The sequence below is a fragment of the Sipha flava genome, unplaced genomic scaffold (assembly GCF_003268045.1).
Source record: "Sipha flava isolate LNK unplaced genomic scaffold, YSA_version1 2_pilon_pilon, whole genome shotgun sequence".
Classification (NCBI taxonomy): domain Eukaryota; kingdom Metazoa; phylum Arthropoda; class Insecta; order Hemiptera; family Aphididae; genus Sipha; species Sipha flava.
The window spans coordinates 42,376-58,758 of NW_020272972.1; the positions used below are offsets into that span (position 1 = coordinate 42,376).

The 16,383-nt window shown below is 24.4% G+C and overlaps 5 protein-coding genes across 12 annotated transcripts; 3 read left to right on the forward strand and 2 right to left on the reverse strand.

The window, feature by feature from the left end:
* The first annotated feature begins 1,393 nt into the window (after positions 1-1,393).
* Positions 1,394-5,434, forward strand: LOC112686126 (rab-like protein 3). The gene is made up of 5 exons (XM_025558280.1): positions 1,394-1,523; positions 3,536-3,745; positions 3,800-3,945; positions 4,973-5,077; positions 5,152-5,434. The coding sequence occupies exons 1-5, from the start codon at positions 1,466-1,468 to the stop codon at positions 5,407-5,409; spliced, it is 777 nt and encodes a 258-aa protein (XP_025414065.1). The 5' UTR covers positions 1,394-1,465; the 3' UTR covers positions 5,410-5,434.
* Positions 5,435-5,654: 220 nt separating this feature from the next.
* On the reverse strand, positions 5,655-7,629 carry LOC112686125 (breast cancer metastasis-suppressor 1-like protein). 2 transcript variants are annotated; one of them, XM_025558278.1, is made up of 5 exons: positions 7,412-7,629; positions 6,846-7,066; positions 6,664-6,754; positions 6,386-6,593; positions 5,655-6,322 (listed from the first exon to the last, which is right to left on the reverse strand). In XM_025558278.1, the coding sequence occupies exons 1-5, from the start codon at positions 7,426-7,428 to the stop codon at positions 6,005-6,007; spliced, it is 855 nt and encodes a 284-aa protein (XP_025414063.1). In that variant the 5' UTR covers positions 7,429-7,629; the 3' UTR covers positions 5,655-6,004. The 2 variants fall into 2 exon arrangements, with proteins under 2 accessions (XP_025414063.1, XP_025414064.1); XM_025558279.1 differs by having other exon boundaries at positions 5,656-6,322; positions 6,846-7,063.
* An 86-nt stretch (positions 7,630-7,715) lies between these two features.
* LOC112686127 (RRP15-like protein) lies at positions 7,716-9,258 on the forward strand. Its single transcript, XM_025558281.1, has 5 exons — positions 7,716-8,068; positions 8,149-8,460; positions 8,713-8,798; positions 8,869-9,019; positions 9,089-9,258. Exons 2-5 carry the CDS (start codon positions 8,194-8,196, stop codon positions 9,203-9,205), a joined length of 621 nt encoding a protein of 206 aa, XP_025414066.1. The 5' UTR covers positions 7,716-8,068; positions 8,149-8,193; the 3' UTR covers positions 9,206-9,258.
* A 1,666-nt stretch (positions 9,259-10,924) lies between these two features.
* Positions 10,925-12,784, forward strand: LOC112686010 (adenylate kinase 7-like). Its single transcript, XM_025558109.1, has 4 exons — positions 10,925-10,997; positions 11,088-11,647; positions 11,834-11,963; positions 12,450-12,784. Exons 1-4 carry the CDS (start codon positions 10,925-10,927, stop codon positions 12,782-12,784), a joined length of 1,098 nt encoding a protein of 365 aa, XP_025413894.1.
* Positions 12,785-14,246: 1,462 nt separating this feature from the next.
* On the reverse strand, positions 14,247-16,021 carry LOC112686120 (thioredoxin, mitochondrial). Of its 7 annotated transcripts, none has more exons than XM_025558267.1 (4): positions 15,805-16,021; positions 15,547-15,664; positions 15,279-15,478; positions 14,247-14,853 (listed from the first exon to the last, which is right to left on the reverse strand). In XM_025558267.1, exon 4 carries the CDS (start codon positions 14,699-14,701, stop codon positions 14,288-14,290), a length of 414 nt encoding a protein of 137 aa, XP_025414052.1. In that variant the 5' UTR covers positions 14,702-14,853; positions 15,279-15,478; positions 15,547-15,664; positions 15,805-16,021; the 3' UTR covers positions 14,247-14,287. The 7 variants fall into 7 exon arrangements, with proteins under 7 accessions (XP_025414052.1, XP_025414050.1, XP_025414046.1 ...); XM_025558265.1 differs by having other exon boundaries at positions 15,547-15,659; positions 15,785-16,021; XM_025558261.1 differs by having other exon boundaries at positions 15,785-16,021.
* Positions 16,022-16,383: the final 362 nt, after the last annotated feature.

The window sequence follows — 16,383 nt, forward strand, 5'->3', positions numbered from 1 at the left end:
GATGGCACCAAAAAATCTGATGCAAGACGGAATTTTTTATGGATGTTATCTAACACTTTGGCTCTTCCAAATATTGAACAAAGAATGCAAAATGTTCACATCAACAAACAGTTTAGTTCTCGTTCGGCTTTTGAATCGTTTTTTGGAAGACCAATGAATGTAAGTATTCATATTCAATTACATTTATATTTGCCGTTTAGCTTCTTGTCTCATTTTTTCTGTTTTCGTTTCTTCTTTTGTATCAGACCACATCAGAAATAGTAACTAGCGTTAGCGGAGCTGATACATTCGATAAAAAAAAATATTGTAAAATTTGTTCTCAAGGAAATGAAAAAATGCGGCGAAAAACTCATTTCTTTTGTACAAAATGTTTAAGTGCAGTATGCCAACAACACTCAAAAGTAGAATATATATGTTTTAGTTGTGTTAAAGAAACAAAATAAAATATAGTATGTAAAAACAAAATTAAGTATTATTTTCACTTTTCACGATTTTTTTCTTAATTCTTTATCTTTATACAAATAATTCGAAACGTAAAATATGTAATAAATTAAAAAAAATTAAAATAATTTCTTACATGGTATATAAATAAGTTACAAAAATGTAATACATGCGTTTAAAGACAGAAAAAAGTTTATGGGTCTGGTCAGACTCATGTGCCACGAATATGTTTCTCGGGATATGTGCTCAACAGAGGGTTAAATATGCATCGCGTCCAAATAACGTCGGTACAGGGATCATGTTCTTCGTGTTTTAATTTGCACACAAGATTGTGGGCTTCCTGTAGACTAAGTGATCGTCCATTTTTTTTATAATGCCCGATTGGACACTCGGCTATTACTAGTTTATTGTTTAGTAATTGAATGAAAAAGTTATTGTCCCCGTATATGTCCCAGACTCTTAAGTTAAGAATAGGATTTGTAATATTCAATTGTTGTAATATATAAATATCGGAACTACCTTGCCATACTATAATTAAATTGTCCCATGTCCCCAGGTTCATGTAGTTATTCGTAAAATCGCGAGTTAAGTTCGGTTTTAGGGCGTGTTGGCTGTCATATACTTGTGCTAAGATATGGCTGCCCCTTAAAAATACGTGCTGTTCTTAATACCGCACAATTAACCTGATTGGTAGTTGTTATCTCGATTTTATTTGTGATACCAGTAAGATGTAATATTTTGCCTATATTAAACAAAATAATTCCATAATCAATGATTAATAATGTTATCAGTGTTATCATTAAATAAAAAAAAATCTATACTGCAGTTGCTCTAAAATAAAAATTATTAAAGTATAAAACTAATAGATCTGATATTTTGAAATTCCCTTAATTTATTAATATTTACATAAATATTATTAATTTTATGATGATAGTGTAAATTTAATGTTATAAACAATTACTCCAAATATTTCTATTAAACTTGCTTAAATTTAATAGAATTATTGTCTCTAATTAATTTTAACATGGAGATTTCAATGGCTTCAACTGACAGTGTTAAAGTGTTGATTGTTGGAGATTCTGGTAATTTTTCTTAATCAACATTAATATTTACAAATCATATTATGAATATGTTGAAAAATAATTCCTGTTCATACAAATTTAATATAATAATAGGGTTTGGCTACTTTCCTACTAGTTCTCCGATTGCTGTTTATGAATCTTTTATCGAGTCAGTCCAATCTGCTCTCTCATCCAACAATGACTGTACCTTAATTATCTATGATGATTTCATTCTTCCAAGCTTCCTGTTTAGCGATAAATTAGGCCTCTTTTATACTTATATGTCCAGTCACTGTATTCTAGAATCATTTACATTCTTTAAATTTTTTCTATTTAACAACAAAACTCACACTCATGGTTAATCATGGTTAAGCTTCTGGATTTAATATTTTCCAATAATAATACCATTCAAAATAATAAATCTAATGCTACTGTCCCATACAACCCTTTCCACCCAACACTAGATATATTATTCTCAAATGAATGAGGTGCCAACTTTAAATGTTTTTCATAATTACTATAACTTTGACAAAGCCAACAATCCAGGAATTTTAAATTACCTTGGGAAGTTAAATTAGATAGAGACAATAAAACTACTCGACATTGATTCTGCTGCTAGTGCCCAATATGATACATAACATTAATGCTTCTTTATCCCAGTATCATGGTATGTAAAGTCTATCTTCTGAATAGGTTTTTCAAAAAACCTTAAATCAATTGTCCTGGCTAAAAGACTATCACGTGCCTTTTTAAAATCTTCTAATCATCCATATTACTATGCCCAGTTATAAATCTGAATCCAAGAAATGTCAAAAAGACATACTCTTTACTTATTAATGTTATCAAAGAAATAATTCCAAGCTGCAATAACCTTGCATTTTTGGATGACTTAAAAATCTACTGTTGAATATGAGTAAATGCCAATCCATGCCATTCACCCAACGTTGTTTTCCAATTAGCAGCACTTACTGAATAACTATAAAACTATACCATCTGTCAACTGCAAAAAAGACCTGGGTGTTCTCTTATACCTAAACCTTAGTTCTTACATTTTATCAATATTTTGCAAGGCTTATAGACTCTGGGGTTCATAAAACAGGTATTGTCCAATTTTAAACTCACTACTATAAAGAAGGCCTTTTATAGCTCATTATTTTGGTCTGATTGAATATGGATCCCCATATAGCTTCAGACTCCCCTATCTTAGAGTGAGTCCAAAAGTTTTTTATCCTAACCTATAATATACTAAATATTCCCCACTCCTTAAATGACTACTTTCCACTTCACCATTAACTAAGTCTATTAACTTTGAATGATAGAAAAATAAATATCAATATAAGGTTCCTTCTTAAACTTATAGACGGTTCTGCTGATGCTATTTTGCTCCTTTCCTCTATGAACTTTCTTGTCCCTCTATATACAACTCACTCTATTGCTCAGTTTTATATTCCTAAACAATATACAACTATTAATAATAGTCAGAGTAATCCAATTGACCAATTAATGTGCAAAGTCAACAATCATCCTTCATTTTTGCTGTTATCTTACCTAGTACCATCTTACATTGAACTCATACTATTTGTAAATACCTACTACTGTACTTTAGGACAAGCCCGTATTTAATTAAAATAAATAAATAAATAATTATAACCTAGACTGAATTATATTGCATGAAATTGATATTGAAACAAATAGGAGCCAGAAAAAATTATTAAGTTAAAATATATTTTGATATAAATTCAAAATTATACTAATACACATATACTGGTAATAAGAAATTCATCGTTCAAAATTACCTAAATAATTCAATAAATATTAACATCATAATAACTAATTAAGTAATTAATATTGGTAAAAAATATAATTTTTATAGCTTTTATTTTTTATTTCACTTATATCTATTTAGCTAAAATTAGATGCATATTTTTTTTATTACTTTAAGCTTTTTATATTTACATATAATCAACATAATTTATAACAATTAAATTTATTTTAAGTTTTAATAGTTATATAATATACATGTATATTTTCAGGAGTTGGAAAAACATGTTTAGTGAATCTTATTAGCAATAATAAAGCAGTGAAAAATCCAAAATGGACAGTTGGAGTAACAGTTGAAATAAAACTGTATAAATATATGGAAGGAACACCAAGACAACGAAATTGTTTTGTAGAAATGTGGGATATTGGAGGAAGTTCAAATCACAAAAATACTAGGGATATGTTTTATAATACTATACATGGTATAAATATTTTAATAAATAGTTGATAACAAAACTAATAGACTTTTTTAATAGGTATAATTCTTGTATATGATTTAACTAATCTTAAATCTAGTGAAAATTTACACAAGTGGTTGGCAGAAATTTTGAATAAAGATAATAATTCAAAGTATAAATGTACAGATGGATTTGATATGGAACAGCTAGTTGGCTCAAATAGAGTAAGTATGATTTTGGTAAAATTAAATTATAAATATAATAATACATTTACAGAGATTATTTAGTTATGAGCAACTTTTGTTTATTTTGGGTTCGTCCTAACATAAGCTGAGTCCAATGTAGTCATTCCCACAAACTGGTTTACTTAACTCAATGGCATAATTTAATTTGTAAATATTGTATAACTTATTTGTATATTGTAAAATTTTGTTATTGTACTTTGTAAATAAATATGTAAGTTAAACCAAGTAATTTTACTAGTTAAACATTATATATATAAAAATGATATAAAAATATTATGTATATAAATATTCAAATTTTACATACCTATGTTTAGATAATATACATCAGAAAAACTTTAAAACTATGTATAAAAAAAAAGTTTTGTTCAATTAAAATGTCTTTGTTTGAAAAAAATATAATATTTATATTCAAAATATAATACTTAAATAAATTTCATTAAATATATTAGTGAGAACACACAAGGGATGAATTTTCAATATTTTAGTCTATAAAAAAAAAAAAAAATAAACGGTGAATTAAATTTGATTTTCACCATGTAATATAAGATAATTTTAACCATTGAAAATGTTAGAAAACAACTATTTTCTAATTTAAATTTTGTTTTTTAAATCAATGTTGTAAATTTTACCTTTTCTATTAGAGAATTATAAATAATTATATTAAAGTTAATTTATTTTTAATTATAAATTAATATATATTATTATTATGTATATAATATTTATTATTAACACATATTATAATTCATTATATTTTTAATTGTTTTGTAGAAATATATACATTTAAAGTATATCCCTTAATTGGTAAAATGTTAATATAAAAATATCATCAAAGAAGTCAAACTCCTTTAATTTTTCAAAGCTAATTTTTATTTATTTTTGCAAAATATATGTAATAAGTAAGATACTTTCTAAGGCTTAAGAAAAAATCAAGAATATATATTTAATTGTATTAATTAGTGTCTTTTTAAATATTTAAGATTTTAATTATTATAATTAAATTTAATAGGTACCTATTTTAGTCTGTGGTACTAAATTGGATATGGCTCCTGAACGTGGTAAGAAATCACCTTCTACTGTTGCTGCAGAATGTGGCGCTGATGAAATATTAATTGTGAATATTAATATGAATAATAAATTTATATGATATAAACTATATAAAATGTACTACTCTATATTTGTTTTCAGAATTGTCATGACTCAAAATCATTGGAACCAAATACAGTTGCAACTTCAAAGTTAAATAATTTTTTAGACAGAGTGATACAAACAAAATATCCGATTAGTAACTCTAGTCCATTCAGTCAAGGTATTTATTCAAGACAACATCAATATCCATCACCCAAAATTCCACAGTATCCAATAACTAGACAGATAATATATGATGATTTGCCAACAATTAGTAAAAATACATTTTTCCATAATAAAACAATACATAAAGACTAAATCATTTACTATTTACATTTATTATAATTTAATACAAAACCTTAAATTTGTAATACAAAATAAAAGTATAATTAAATAATAAATATTACATAAATGTTAAATGTTTAATTTGGTAATCACCTTAATCTATGGTTTAAATAAAATTTGAATAGATATCCTACTCAGAATTGTTCAAAATTATAAATATATTTTTTCTCTGTCAAGATAACAGTAAGTATAAGTATGACATTTGTCTACATTATTTGAAAAAATGCTGTTAGTTAAGGGAAACATAATGAGAAAATTATACTAGACTCTTATTAAATTATATGCATTTTAGAGTTTAAGTATAATTTAATTATTAAAATCATTAAGTATAGTCTAGAAAGACAATATCTTTACAAAAAAAAGTATACTTCTTTAATAGGTAAAATAAGAACATGGTTTGTAAAGCATTCTATTCACCACTTAAATTAATATATATTTTTTAACAAAATAGTCTCTTTTTAGAAATTTAACTTAATGGTAACACATGGAAATTATTATTTTGGTATTTAAAACTATAGACCCCAACTTAAAAATACAAAGGAACTTTCTGAAATACCTTGTTACACTATTAATATGGTTTATATCGTTGATCTGCATTTTCTCTTCGCCTAGAAGACGATAGTATCTTTTTTATTGTGGTCCAATCTTCAAGTATTTCATGTTCTTTAAGCATGTAGACTATACATGGCCCAGAAATAATGACAGGTTTGCGTTTTGGTTGTACATGTCCATAAGGACGGCGACCACGTCCCCGTCCACTTCGTGTTAAGCTACGACCTAACCAAAGTGAAGCATCTATATCAACTTCATTGCGTGCTTCTTCTAATCGTTGAATTTTTTCTTCTAAATCAGCTTTAATTGTATCATACAAAATTTCTTTATTATTCTGAAATTTTAATATAGGCTTTAATATAAATTAAGTAAATTTTCCAATTTCAAATGATATTACCTCAAAATTTTGTCTTATTGCTTGTTCTTCTGCTTCATATTTATGTTTTAAATTTGCTAATTTAAATTGTCTTAACACAGAAGCGACTTCAAGTCGAGACTTCATTTGATCTTGCAATTCTTGTAAAGGAATACGATATTCTTTAGCTGTACCTAGTCTAACTTCAACCAACTTCTCTTCAACTTCTCTTATTCTTTCTTTGTACAACCTAGACCAAAAATGTGTTTAAATACATTTAAAAATAAATATCTCAAAAATGATTAATATGCATTACTAACATTTCTTTTAATAAATAAAAACCACTTTCGATTTCTCGTAATTTTTCGTCACACCTTTTCTGTTCTTTTTCGTTTTCGTCTTCGTCCAAATCTAAAAATAAAAATTTAATTAAGTTCAAATTCATATTTATTATAAATACATTTTTCATAAATAATTTAATAATTTATATTAATAGTTTTACCTGAACTATTGTCAGTGTCTGTATCTGAACTACTTGAATCTGAGGAACTACTAGAGGATGATGCTGATATTTCAGAGAGTTTTTTCCTATCGTATGAAATTTCCAAAACTTTTTCAGTAACAACGGTTACAGCCTTATGTACTGTATCTTCTGATCCAATTTCTTCGTGTTTTTCAGATATATTCTGAATTCGACTAACAATTATATCTGAATTATCACTACTAAAAAAAATATTGATCAGCAATAGTTATTTTATTTGTATACGTATATACAATTAACAAACACTTAATTAAATAAAATAAATATTTAAATTTGATTAAATAAGAACAATAAAAATTTAATTGATTTGAATGATAATATGATATTAAAAATGTAAGAAATTAATATATTAAAAATCAATTTCTATAAATTATTATTATTAAAATATAAATAAATTAAAAATGTATTTGTAATTTAATTTCTATTATCTCATATATGTTATATTTAAGTAGCGGAAAAATAGATTTATCAAATATAAAGCCTATTATAACTTTTTAGATAAGTAATAAAAAAAAAATAGTTTTTACCTTGTAACAGTAGACATTGTTAGTGATCCAGGATTTTTACTTAATTGACGCGTAATACATTGGTCTAAAATTATTTTTCAACATACACATTTATAGTTAATTTTAATAATGTACACATTTAATTTTCTTTGAAAAAAAAGTAACGTGCATACACAGTACACTCAAGTTTCAGTATTTTTTTTTTTTAATAAAAAAAACTACTTATAGGTATCTTAAAAGAGACAAAATATTTAACAAAAATAACATTTTAAAACTAATGCAGTTTTTAAGTACAATTTAACAATAAAGAAAAACGTTAAAAAAAAATTTGCTACCTTAGATGTAAAGAGAAAACTAAGAAAAATTTGTTTACTAACTACAAAACAGTGTTACAACTGAAATAAATTATCTCTGATAACGGATATTTATGAAAGTTTTCACTACGAAATACTATAGAATGACTTAACTACGGATCCAGAGAACCAATAGAAACAAGTAGCCATTTAAACGGTTATTGGTTTATCTTGGCATTCTGTGATAGGTAGCCATAGAGTAATACTATAGGTAGCATAATCTCAAAATCGGTGTATAAAATGTTATCAGTATAAAATTCATGGTATCAAAAGTACAATGATAACAATTGAAATTCTCCAATTGACTGATTCACGTGTTATTGAGGTGATATACGGTTTATTATTATGTTCTACGGATTACTAAACCGCTCAGTATATTAATCATTTTTTTTTTGTACTATTTAGAATTTTCTATAGAGTGTTGACCAAAATCAAAAAACAGGGTCCAAAATGTCGAATCCAGCATGGGCTGATGCTATGAGCAAAATATTGAAAACCAAGAAACGGAAAGGAAAATCATTAATATTATCCAAAGCAAAAATAATTTCTGCAACCGATTTAAATAAAATAAAAAAAGAAAAAGAGGATATAGTGGATTCGTTTGAAGTTGTAGATGAAGGTGGTCAAAAAGTTGTTCTGCCTGTTCATGTTGATGATGTTAAAGAAGAAAAATTAGATTTAGAAAATTCAGAACCTAAAATATCTAATCGAATTCGAGTATGTGGTTATTTTTATAATATATTTGTTATGTTTTACATCAAGTCTATCTGTTTTTTTTAAGAATTTATTTTTAGTCAGCAATTTTTATTTTAGTTACATAATATTACTATTGGTATATGCATCTAGATAATTTATTTTAAGATGTAATAAGCCATTCAATTTAATGTTTAACAACTAATGTATAAAATCATTTTTTCTATATAATTGTTTTTAATGTAAAACTGAAATAATATGTAATAATGTTTTCAGATCAGAGACCAAGTTTTAATGGGAAGACAAAAACCTTCTGTCAGTGATAGAGTTAAAGAAAAGAATTTATCCAAAATTGCTACTAAGTAAGTTGCTTTCATCTCAATTTTAATCTGAATCACTATTTTATTTATAATTCACACTAAAATGTTATAGAGGTGTTGTTCAATTATTCAATTTGGTAAAACAGCAACAAAGAACTGTAGAAAAAAAATTAAAAGATGTAGGACCATCACTTTTAAAACAAGATAAAGTCTTGGAATCTCTGGATAAAAAATCATTTATAGATTCCATTGATCATAGAAAAGTAAATATATTAATTTTTACTTATGATAAAAAAAAAAAAAACACATAATATTATTTAACCATGTATTAGGAAAATGATGAAGTTGGATGGGATGTTCTTCGTGATGATTTTATGGGTGGAACTAAAATTAAAGATTGGGACAAGCAATTAGAAAACAATAGTGAAGATGATGAAATTAATATTTAAGAGGAATTAATACTTTAATTTGTACAAATAAAAATATATAGTACTATATCTAATTTATGAAAAGGTATTTGTAAATTCATTGTTGAAATATTTAAGTGTTTAAATAAAATTCAATTTTTACACATTTGAAGTTAAAAATGTACTAATCAGTATCTTCCAACTCATGGTTTGTTGTAGTGCATTCTAAATAGTCCTACATAGAATAAAATCATTTACTACACATTAAATATTATTAATTCATTTATTTTATAAAATTCAATTTAACAATTTATTCTACCTAGATCTAAATTCTTATGGTTTTTTTACATTTCTGTACATATTACAAATGTGTCCTTCAATAATTTTAACTTGGTTAAATATGCACAGTTAATATATACAGACTTCCTAAAATATTGTATACCATTGATATCAGTAGCAGATTGGCCTGCCGGGAAAGTCCCCAGTTGGCCGGTAGTCATATTATAACACTAGGTTGAAGTATTTGTATTAAAAATAATTTATTTAAGTTTATTGTATTTAATTGTAAAATTGTGATAAAAACCTAGTGTAAACATGATGTTAACAGTTGTACGAGCAATTAATCCATGAATAAATGAGACTTTTATGGAAAATTATTATTATTGGATGGTGGGCCGGTCTTACGGTAATTTCCCGGACCGGAATGTTTAGCCAATCCGCTGCTGATTGGTATAAATTATTGAGATTTACAGAGAATTATTCAGATTAACATAAGTATGAACATAATTAATTTTACTTTTGCTGTTTAAATTAATTTAACAAAAAAACGCATCACATCTGTGGAAATATTTTTTTATAATTATATTGTTGCTAGGTATAGAAAAATAAAACAATTGTTTAAATATCAACTGTTTTTTAATCAACAATCCTTTTAACATCATAGGTTTATACCAATATTTAATTATTAACTTGATATTTTTAGAAAATATGACTTCAATTAAAAGTAGAACCGAAAAATCATTTAATTTTCGATTTCCAACCGTTTTTGAATACAGCATTGGTCAACGATACGCTAAACTCAAGAATGAATGTAGACAATATTATTCAAAGAATAAAGTTTTCATCAATAATGGAGATACATTTAATGGAAAATATATTATTAAATACTTTAAAAAAACTCAAAATATTGAAGAATTTGTTGTCAACAATAATAGATCAACCCATAATAATTCACTAAAAAAAATTGGTAATCATACTAGAGAACTTCTTAAAATAGTTGATGAGGCAACGTTAACAAAAAATATTAATATCATAAGCAGTATAAAATTTCTGACAAAACAAAAATATGAAGAATTTTTAGACCAATACTCAAATGTAAAGAAAATTAATTACTTAAAAAACAATTTTAATGAATTTGCAATGTCTTCCAAATCAAATTTTATGCCAATTCAACATTCTAAATTAAAATTTGAAAGAAATAATTTTTATTTCAAAATCATGACATCTTTGTATGATAAACAATTTAATGAGATTAAACATATGAAAAATTGTGAAATTATAAAAAAACAGGAAATTCCATTTAAGTTAATGCAATGCAGTGTTGTTATATTTGATATTACAAATTATTCAGAATATGAATTACACCAAGCTAGAATGTCTTTTAATTATATATTCAATGAATTAATAAAATATAACGATGAGGAAATACTAAAATCTAAAAAAAATGGAATTATAAGAAAGTTTATATTAATATCAACAGCTATGACTTGGGTTAAGAAAAATAATCATCAAACAGGCGAAGAACAAGAATCAGATTTTGTAACTACACAAGAAAGTATTTTAGAACGATTACCTTTAACTAAATATCAGAACATATTTGAATTTGAGAAATTAATGTTAAAATCAAATTCGTCAAAAATTAAAGATATTTTTAAAACATATATAATTGGTACTGGAATTACTTATGGCCATGAAGAAAGTGCTTTTCATCACGTTTTCAAAAGTGCTTTGATCAATCCTAAAGAAATATTTATTTCAATTTTAAATCATAGAGTACCCATGTTTCACATAGATGAGTTAGCCAAGTTAGTTTTTATTATATCTAAGTATGATGATCGTGTTAGAGGCAACTATGTATTAGCCATTGAACAAAAATCTTATGGTTTTAATAATATAATAAAATCATTATGCAATGAATCTTGTAGTTCACATTTGGTTTTAAAAGAAGACCATTTAATTATAAGAAAATATAAGTTTGACGATTTTACATGGGATTTAATATGCAGTGATTTAATCATTGATCCCATGTTAGACATAATTATACCTGATTATCATATACGTAGAACATCAATAGTATCTAATATGAAAGAATCAATTAGTGAATTTGTAGAAGCAAACAATTTTTATTTAATAAAATTAATAGTATCAGGACAAGTACAACATGTTGTTAATGATATTGCAAAAATTCTAGCTCAATATTATCAAGTAAAACTGGTTAATGTTCCTGATTTAATAAATAATTATTTAACAATGTTGAGGACTAATCAAAATGAATTTGAGTTAAAAATTAATGATTTTTATGAAAAACGCAAAAATATCATACATTCATTAAATAATTTCATTGATCAATTCAAAAATGAAAGTTTTGAACAAATTAATGAAGCTTTTAAGATAAAAAAATATTCTTCTACTGAAAAAATTATGGAAGATAGTAATCAAACATTTGCTGTTAGAGAAACTTCAGGAATAAGCATAAAAACTAAAAGCACAGAGTTAGAATATACTGATTATTTCCAAGAAGGTACTAATGAACAATATATACAAATTAAAAATGATCTATTTGAAGTAGAAAAGGATATCATTAATATCCAACACATGATAAAAAATTTGAAAGATAAATATGATGAATATGAAAATAATATGAGTAGAAATCAAGGAGAGTTAGATTATCATTTCTTGTTACCATTAATTAAAGAATCACTCTCTTCTTGTCATAATCAAGGATATGTACTTGATATATTTCCTTTATCCTATGAACAAATAGAATTTATTTTTGACAAAGTTATTGAAAATCCAAATTTTATTATTTTGCTTTCAACAAATACAAGTATTTCAACAACTATTAAAAAAAATTGTACTTCTATACATAACATTTATGAATACCAAGTAAAAAATATGCATGTTAATCATAAAACTACAAGTAGATATGAAGTAACAACAACAAATTATATACGAGATTACTTCATGGATAAAAATGTTAAAATATTAAAACTGGATGTTCCATTAGAATTAACAACTGGAAAAATGACTGACTTACAATATAATCATTATATGAATTCTATAACAACTCAAATTGGACATACACATAACAAAATTGATTTACAAGAAATTATTAAAAACTTAAGACAAAAAACAATAACAAACACTCTGAAGAAATCAAATACCATATTCAATAAATTGAAAATAATGAAGGAACAGTGGGAAAATAATATTATTGCAAATCAAAAATCTAAGGAAAAACAAGAAAATAGAATGTCAGTAAATACTCGTACATATTTAAGATTAAATTTTTTACCAGTACTCATGAAAGAAATATGTTTGATTGATAATGGAGCTATTTAAGTTTAAAAGTTTCCAAAAAGAACATTGAATTAAATCAAATTATGTGATACTCAAATACATGAAAAATAAACACATAAAAAAATAATATTAAATACAATTTAATAAAACAAAAAAAAATTATATTACCAATGCTATTAATAATAAATACTGGAAAATTATTTAACATACTAATATTTAGAGTAATTATTTCAGCTATTCAATTCATAACTGTATTTAATGATTTAATGAAGAATAAAATATGTTATTTGGGATAACAAATTTTAGGAATAAATTTGTTAATTTTTTCTTATCTGTAAACTCATTTAAAAAAAAAAAAAAAAAAATTATAAGAGGAAAAAAATAAGTTTTATATAATAAAATCTAAATATTAAGAACTACTACAAGTGAACAATGCTAAGAATTTTTATTGCACATACTTAATGTCATTACATATAAACAGTTTGTTTCTATACTTTTCAGCATAAATTAGTTTATATTTTCTAACCGGTAAAAATAGTTATTTACTTATGAATATTACAAACCATTAAACATTAGTATAATAGGAATGATAAATTAATAAAATATTTCATGGTTCTTTTCAAACGTTTTTAAATGCAGAAAATTTTACATTGATCAAGACAGTTGCTAAATTTGACTAAATATAACACCGATTCAAATATAATATTTATAAATTAATAATATGTTATTTGTTTATGAGAAGGATTTAATTTATATTTATAACTGAGTAAATTTGTACATAATTATTAAATAATAACCAGTGTTAAATATTATAATATCGAGAATTATAATTGATCTACTAATCTTTTGTTGAATATTATTAAGTTTAAATTGTTATCTTAATTCGTAAATTTAACATTTATAATGTATATTCACATTAGTATCATTATTATTCAGCATAAATCTCTTAAAGTTAAAAGAATTATAATAAAATAAATTGTCGACATTTAATACTTAAAATTCTACAATTGAAATTGCAAATGAAAAAAAAATATCAGGTTATTATAAATATAATAAAATGAAAATAATGTTACTACGTAATATGAAATTTTGATTTTTCATAAATAAAATAAATTTAGCAACAATAATAATATAGATTTTACTAAATTTTTATACATTTTTGTTTTATAAAGGATTTGGTAGTATTTAAATCATTTATATTAAATGTAATAATATCAAAAGTCAAATATAAAATACATTGGTATTTTTTTTATTATTACTTACATAAAAATACTAATTAGTATTATATATTTACTTAATTAAAAATTGAAATAATAATGACTAGAAACAGACAAGTAAATATTTAAAATATTATATACTATAAGATGAACTTCAAACAAAATGCTCAATAAGCTACATATTAAAATCTTCAATTATGTTAATAAATAATAATTATTAATGTACTATTTTAAAACTGGTTATAAATAAGCAAATATACTTGAATAAATACTAATTTAGTTTCATATTATCTAAAAATATCTATAGTTATAAATAATAAAAAAATATCTATAATTCTTCAGGTTTTGATATTTTATTCACCATATCATTGATCATGTCATTGTCAATGAGTCCAATAAATTTGTCAATGACATGACCATTGCGTATGGCTAAAACAGCTGGAACTGCTTTTACCTCAAATGTATGAACCAAATCTGCATTCTTTTCCACATCCACAATTGCTAAATGAACAGTTGGAGAATCTCCAACCATTTTCTTTAGCATTGGTGTCAATGTCATACAAGGTTCACACCATTCTGCATGGAAATTGACAATAACAGGAATTTCACTTTTTAAGACATTTTGTATGAAGTCTTCACTTCCACACACGGTAAATGATTTACAATAGACACGACCAACTGACATTGAACGTTTTGAGGACCGATGGATTTTTTCCAAACACCGAAATCGATTGAATGACATTGTATGTGTATTTAAAGTATCCAAGCTTTAAGTTGAGGAACAGTTTTACAACTCATAACATGTGAAGAGAAAAGGGCAGCTAATCCTATAGCTGCACTTATGGAAAGTACACTTAAAGTTGCTAAACGCCAAATGAATAGCGGATCAACAATCTAAAAAAAAAAAAATAATAATTTTCTTATTAAATGTATATGAAATTAAAAAAAAGTATTTTTTACAGAAAGTCAGTTAAAAAGAAATATTTTCAAACTTTTATACAGAAGAACCTAAATGTATTAAATAATAAATACCTCCATAAAACATTTAAGTTCAATGCAGTTATATGTTAAATTCACTAGCTAATCTATATTATAAATGCTATATTTTTTAAACCAAACAAAGCACTAACTTTAAATTAAATCTTCTAAAATTGCTATACATATATATAAGTATGTATATTCTTGATGAGTAGAATTCCCATAATAATATAATAAAAAAATTTATTTCTCTAGATTATTAACCAACAAAATCTTATATGATTGATTACATATTTTTTTACACTTAATATAAATAAATTATGATTTTTAAATTTACATACCTTATTCTCAAGTTTAGGACTATCTGTTGAGCTACGAGGTATTGAAAGTAGTATAATTGATATAAATATTGTAGATACAAAAACAATTGGTCCAATACTATGACGTGTTCGAAAAGAAAGGAGACACAAAATAAAAGATGAAGACCAAAGTCCAATTAAAATAATAGCACCTACACCAATTGTAGCAGAAGACATTTTACCTATGAAGACATTAATTTGTACATTTTTAAGTAAGTTTTAATTAATATATTTAATTTATTCTTTTTACCTGATATTTTGTAGACATTTCAATAATAAATAAGTAATAATTATAAAAATACTGTTCAATTACAATCAATTAAGGAGATGAACTGTTGATGTAAACTAAAATGTTGAGGTGGACTACACTAAACAAAAATTAATTATATTTTTTATAATAATAATTAACTCCATAAACAAAATATATAGAAATAAAATTCATATTAACAGTTAATTAAAATTGCGAATTAAGATAATCTTAACTGTACATATTTTAAAGCTGATATACATTCGTAGTCGATTTTGGATATATTTTAGTTCTAATGACTGTTGCCCTATTTGGCTGTTTTAGACTTTTTGTAAGGTAATACAGAAAAAGTTAATCATCATTGCATGATATCGTTTTTTCATCAGTTGTTTTTATGGTTGATTCCACAGATATATAAAACTATAGATAACCGACTCAATATTATCATTGAAGCAAAGCCGTCATATGGGAAGCTGACAATGTTTACATCATTGATTTATAATCAATGATTTACATTATTAACCTTATCACCAATCAAAATTCTTAAGAACCACAAACATTTCAAAATTTCATATGCCTTTAGTCTTAATTTATGATTATGAAATTTTAAAATTGTCAATTCTAGTACACTTAGTATGTGATGTTGTGCATTTTAAATATTTAATCTACTAAGACCCTAATTCAAACACATAATGTCGGTTATATAAGTCCAACAAATATCTATTTATTACAAAACATTTTTTTGTAAAGTTTAATAATATAATTTTTACTGTACTAAATAACAACTTAGGATTTGACGTGATTTTAAATATCCATTATTTGCTACTTTTTTTATATTTT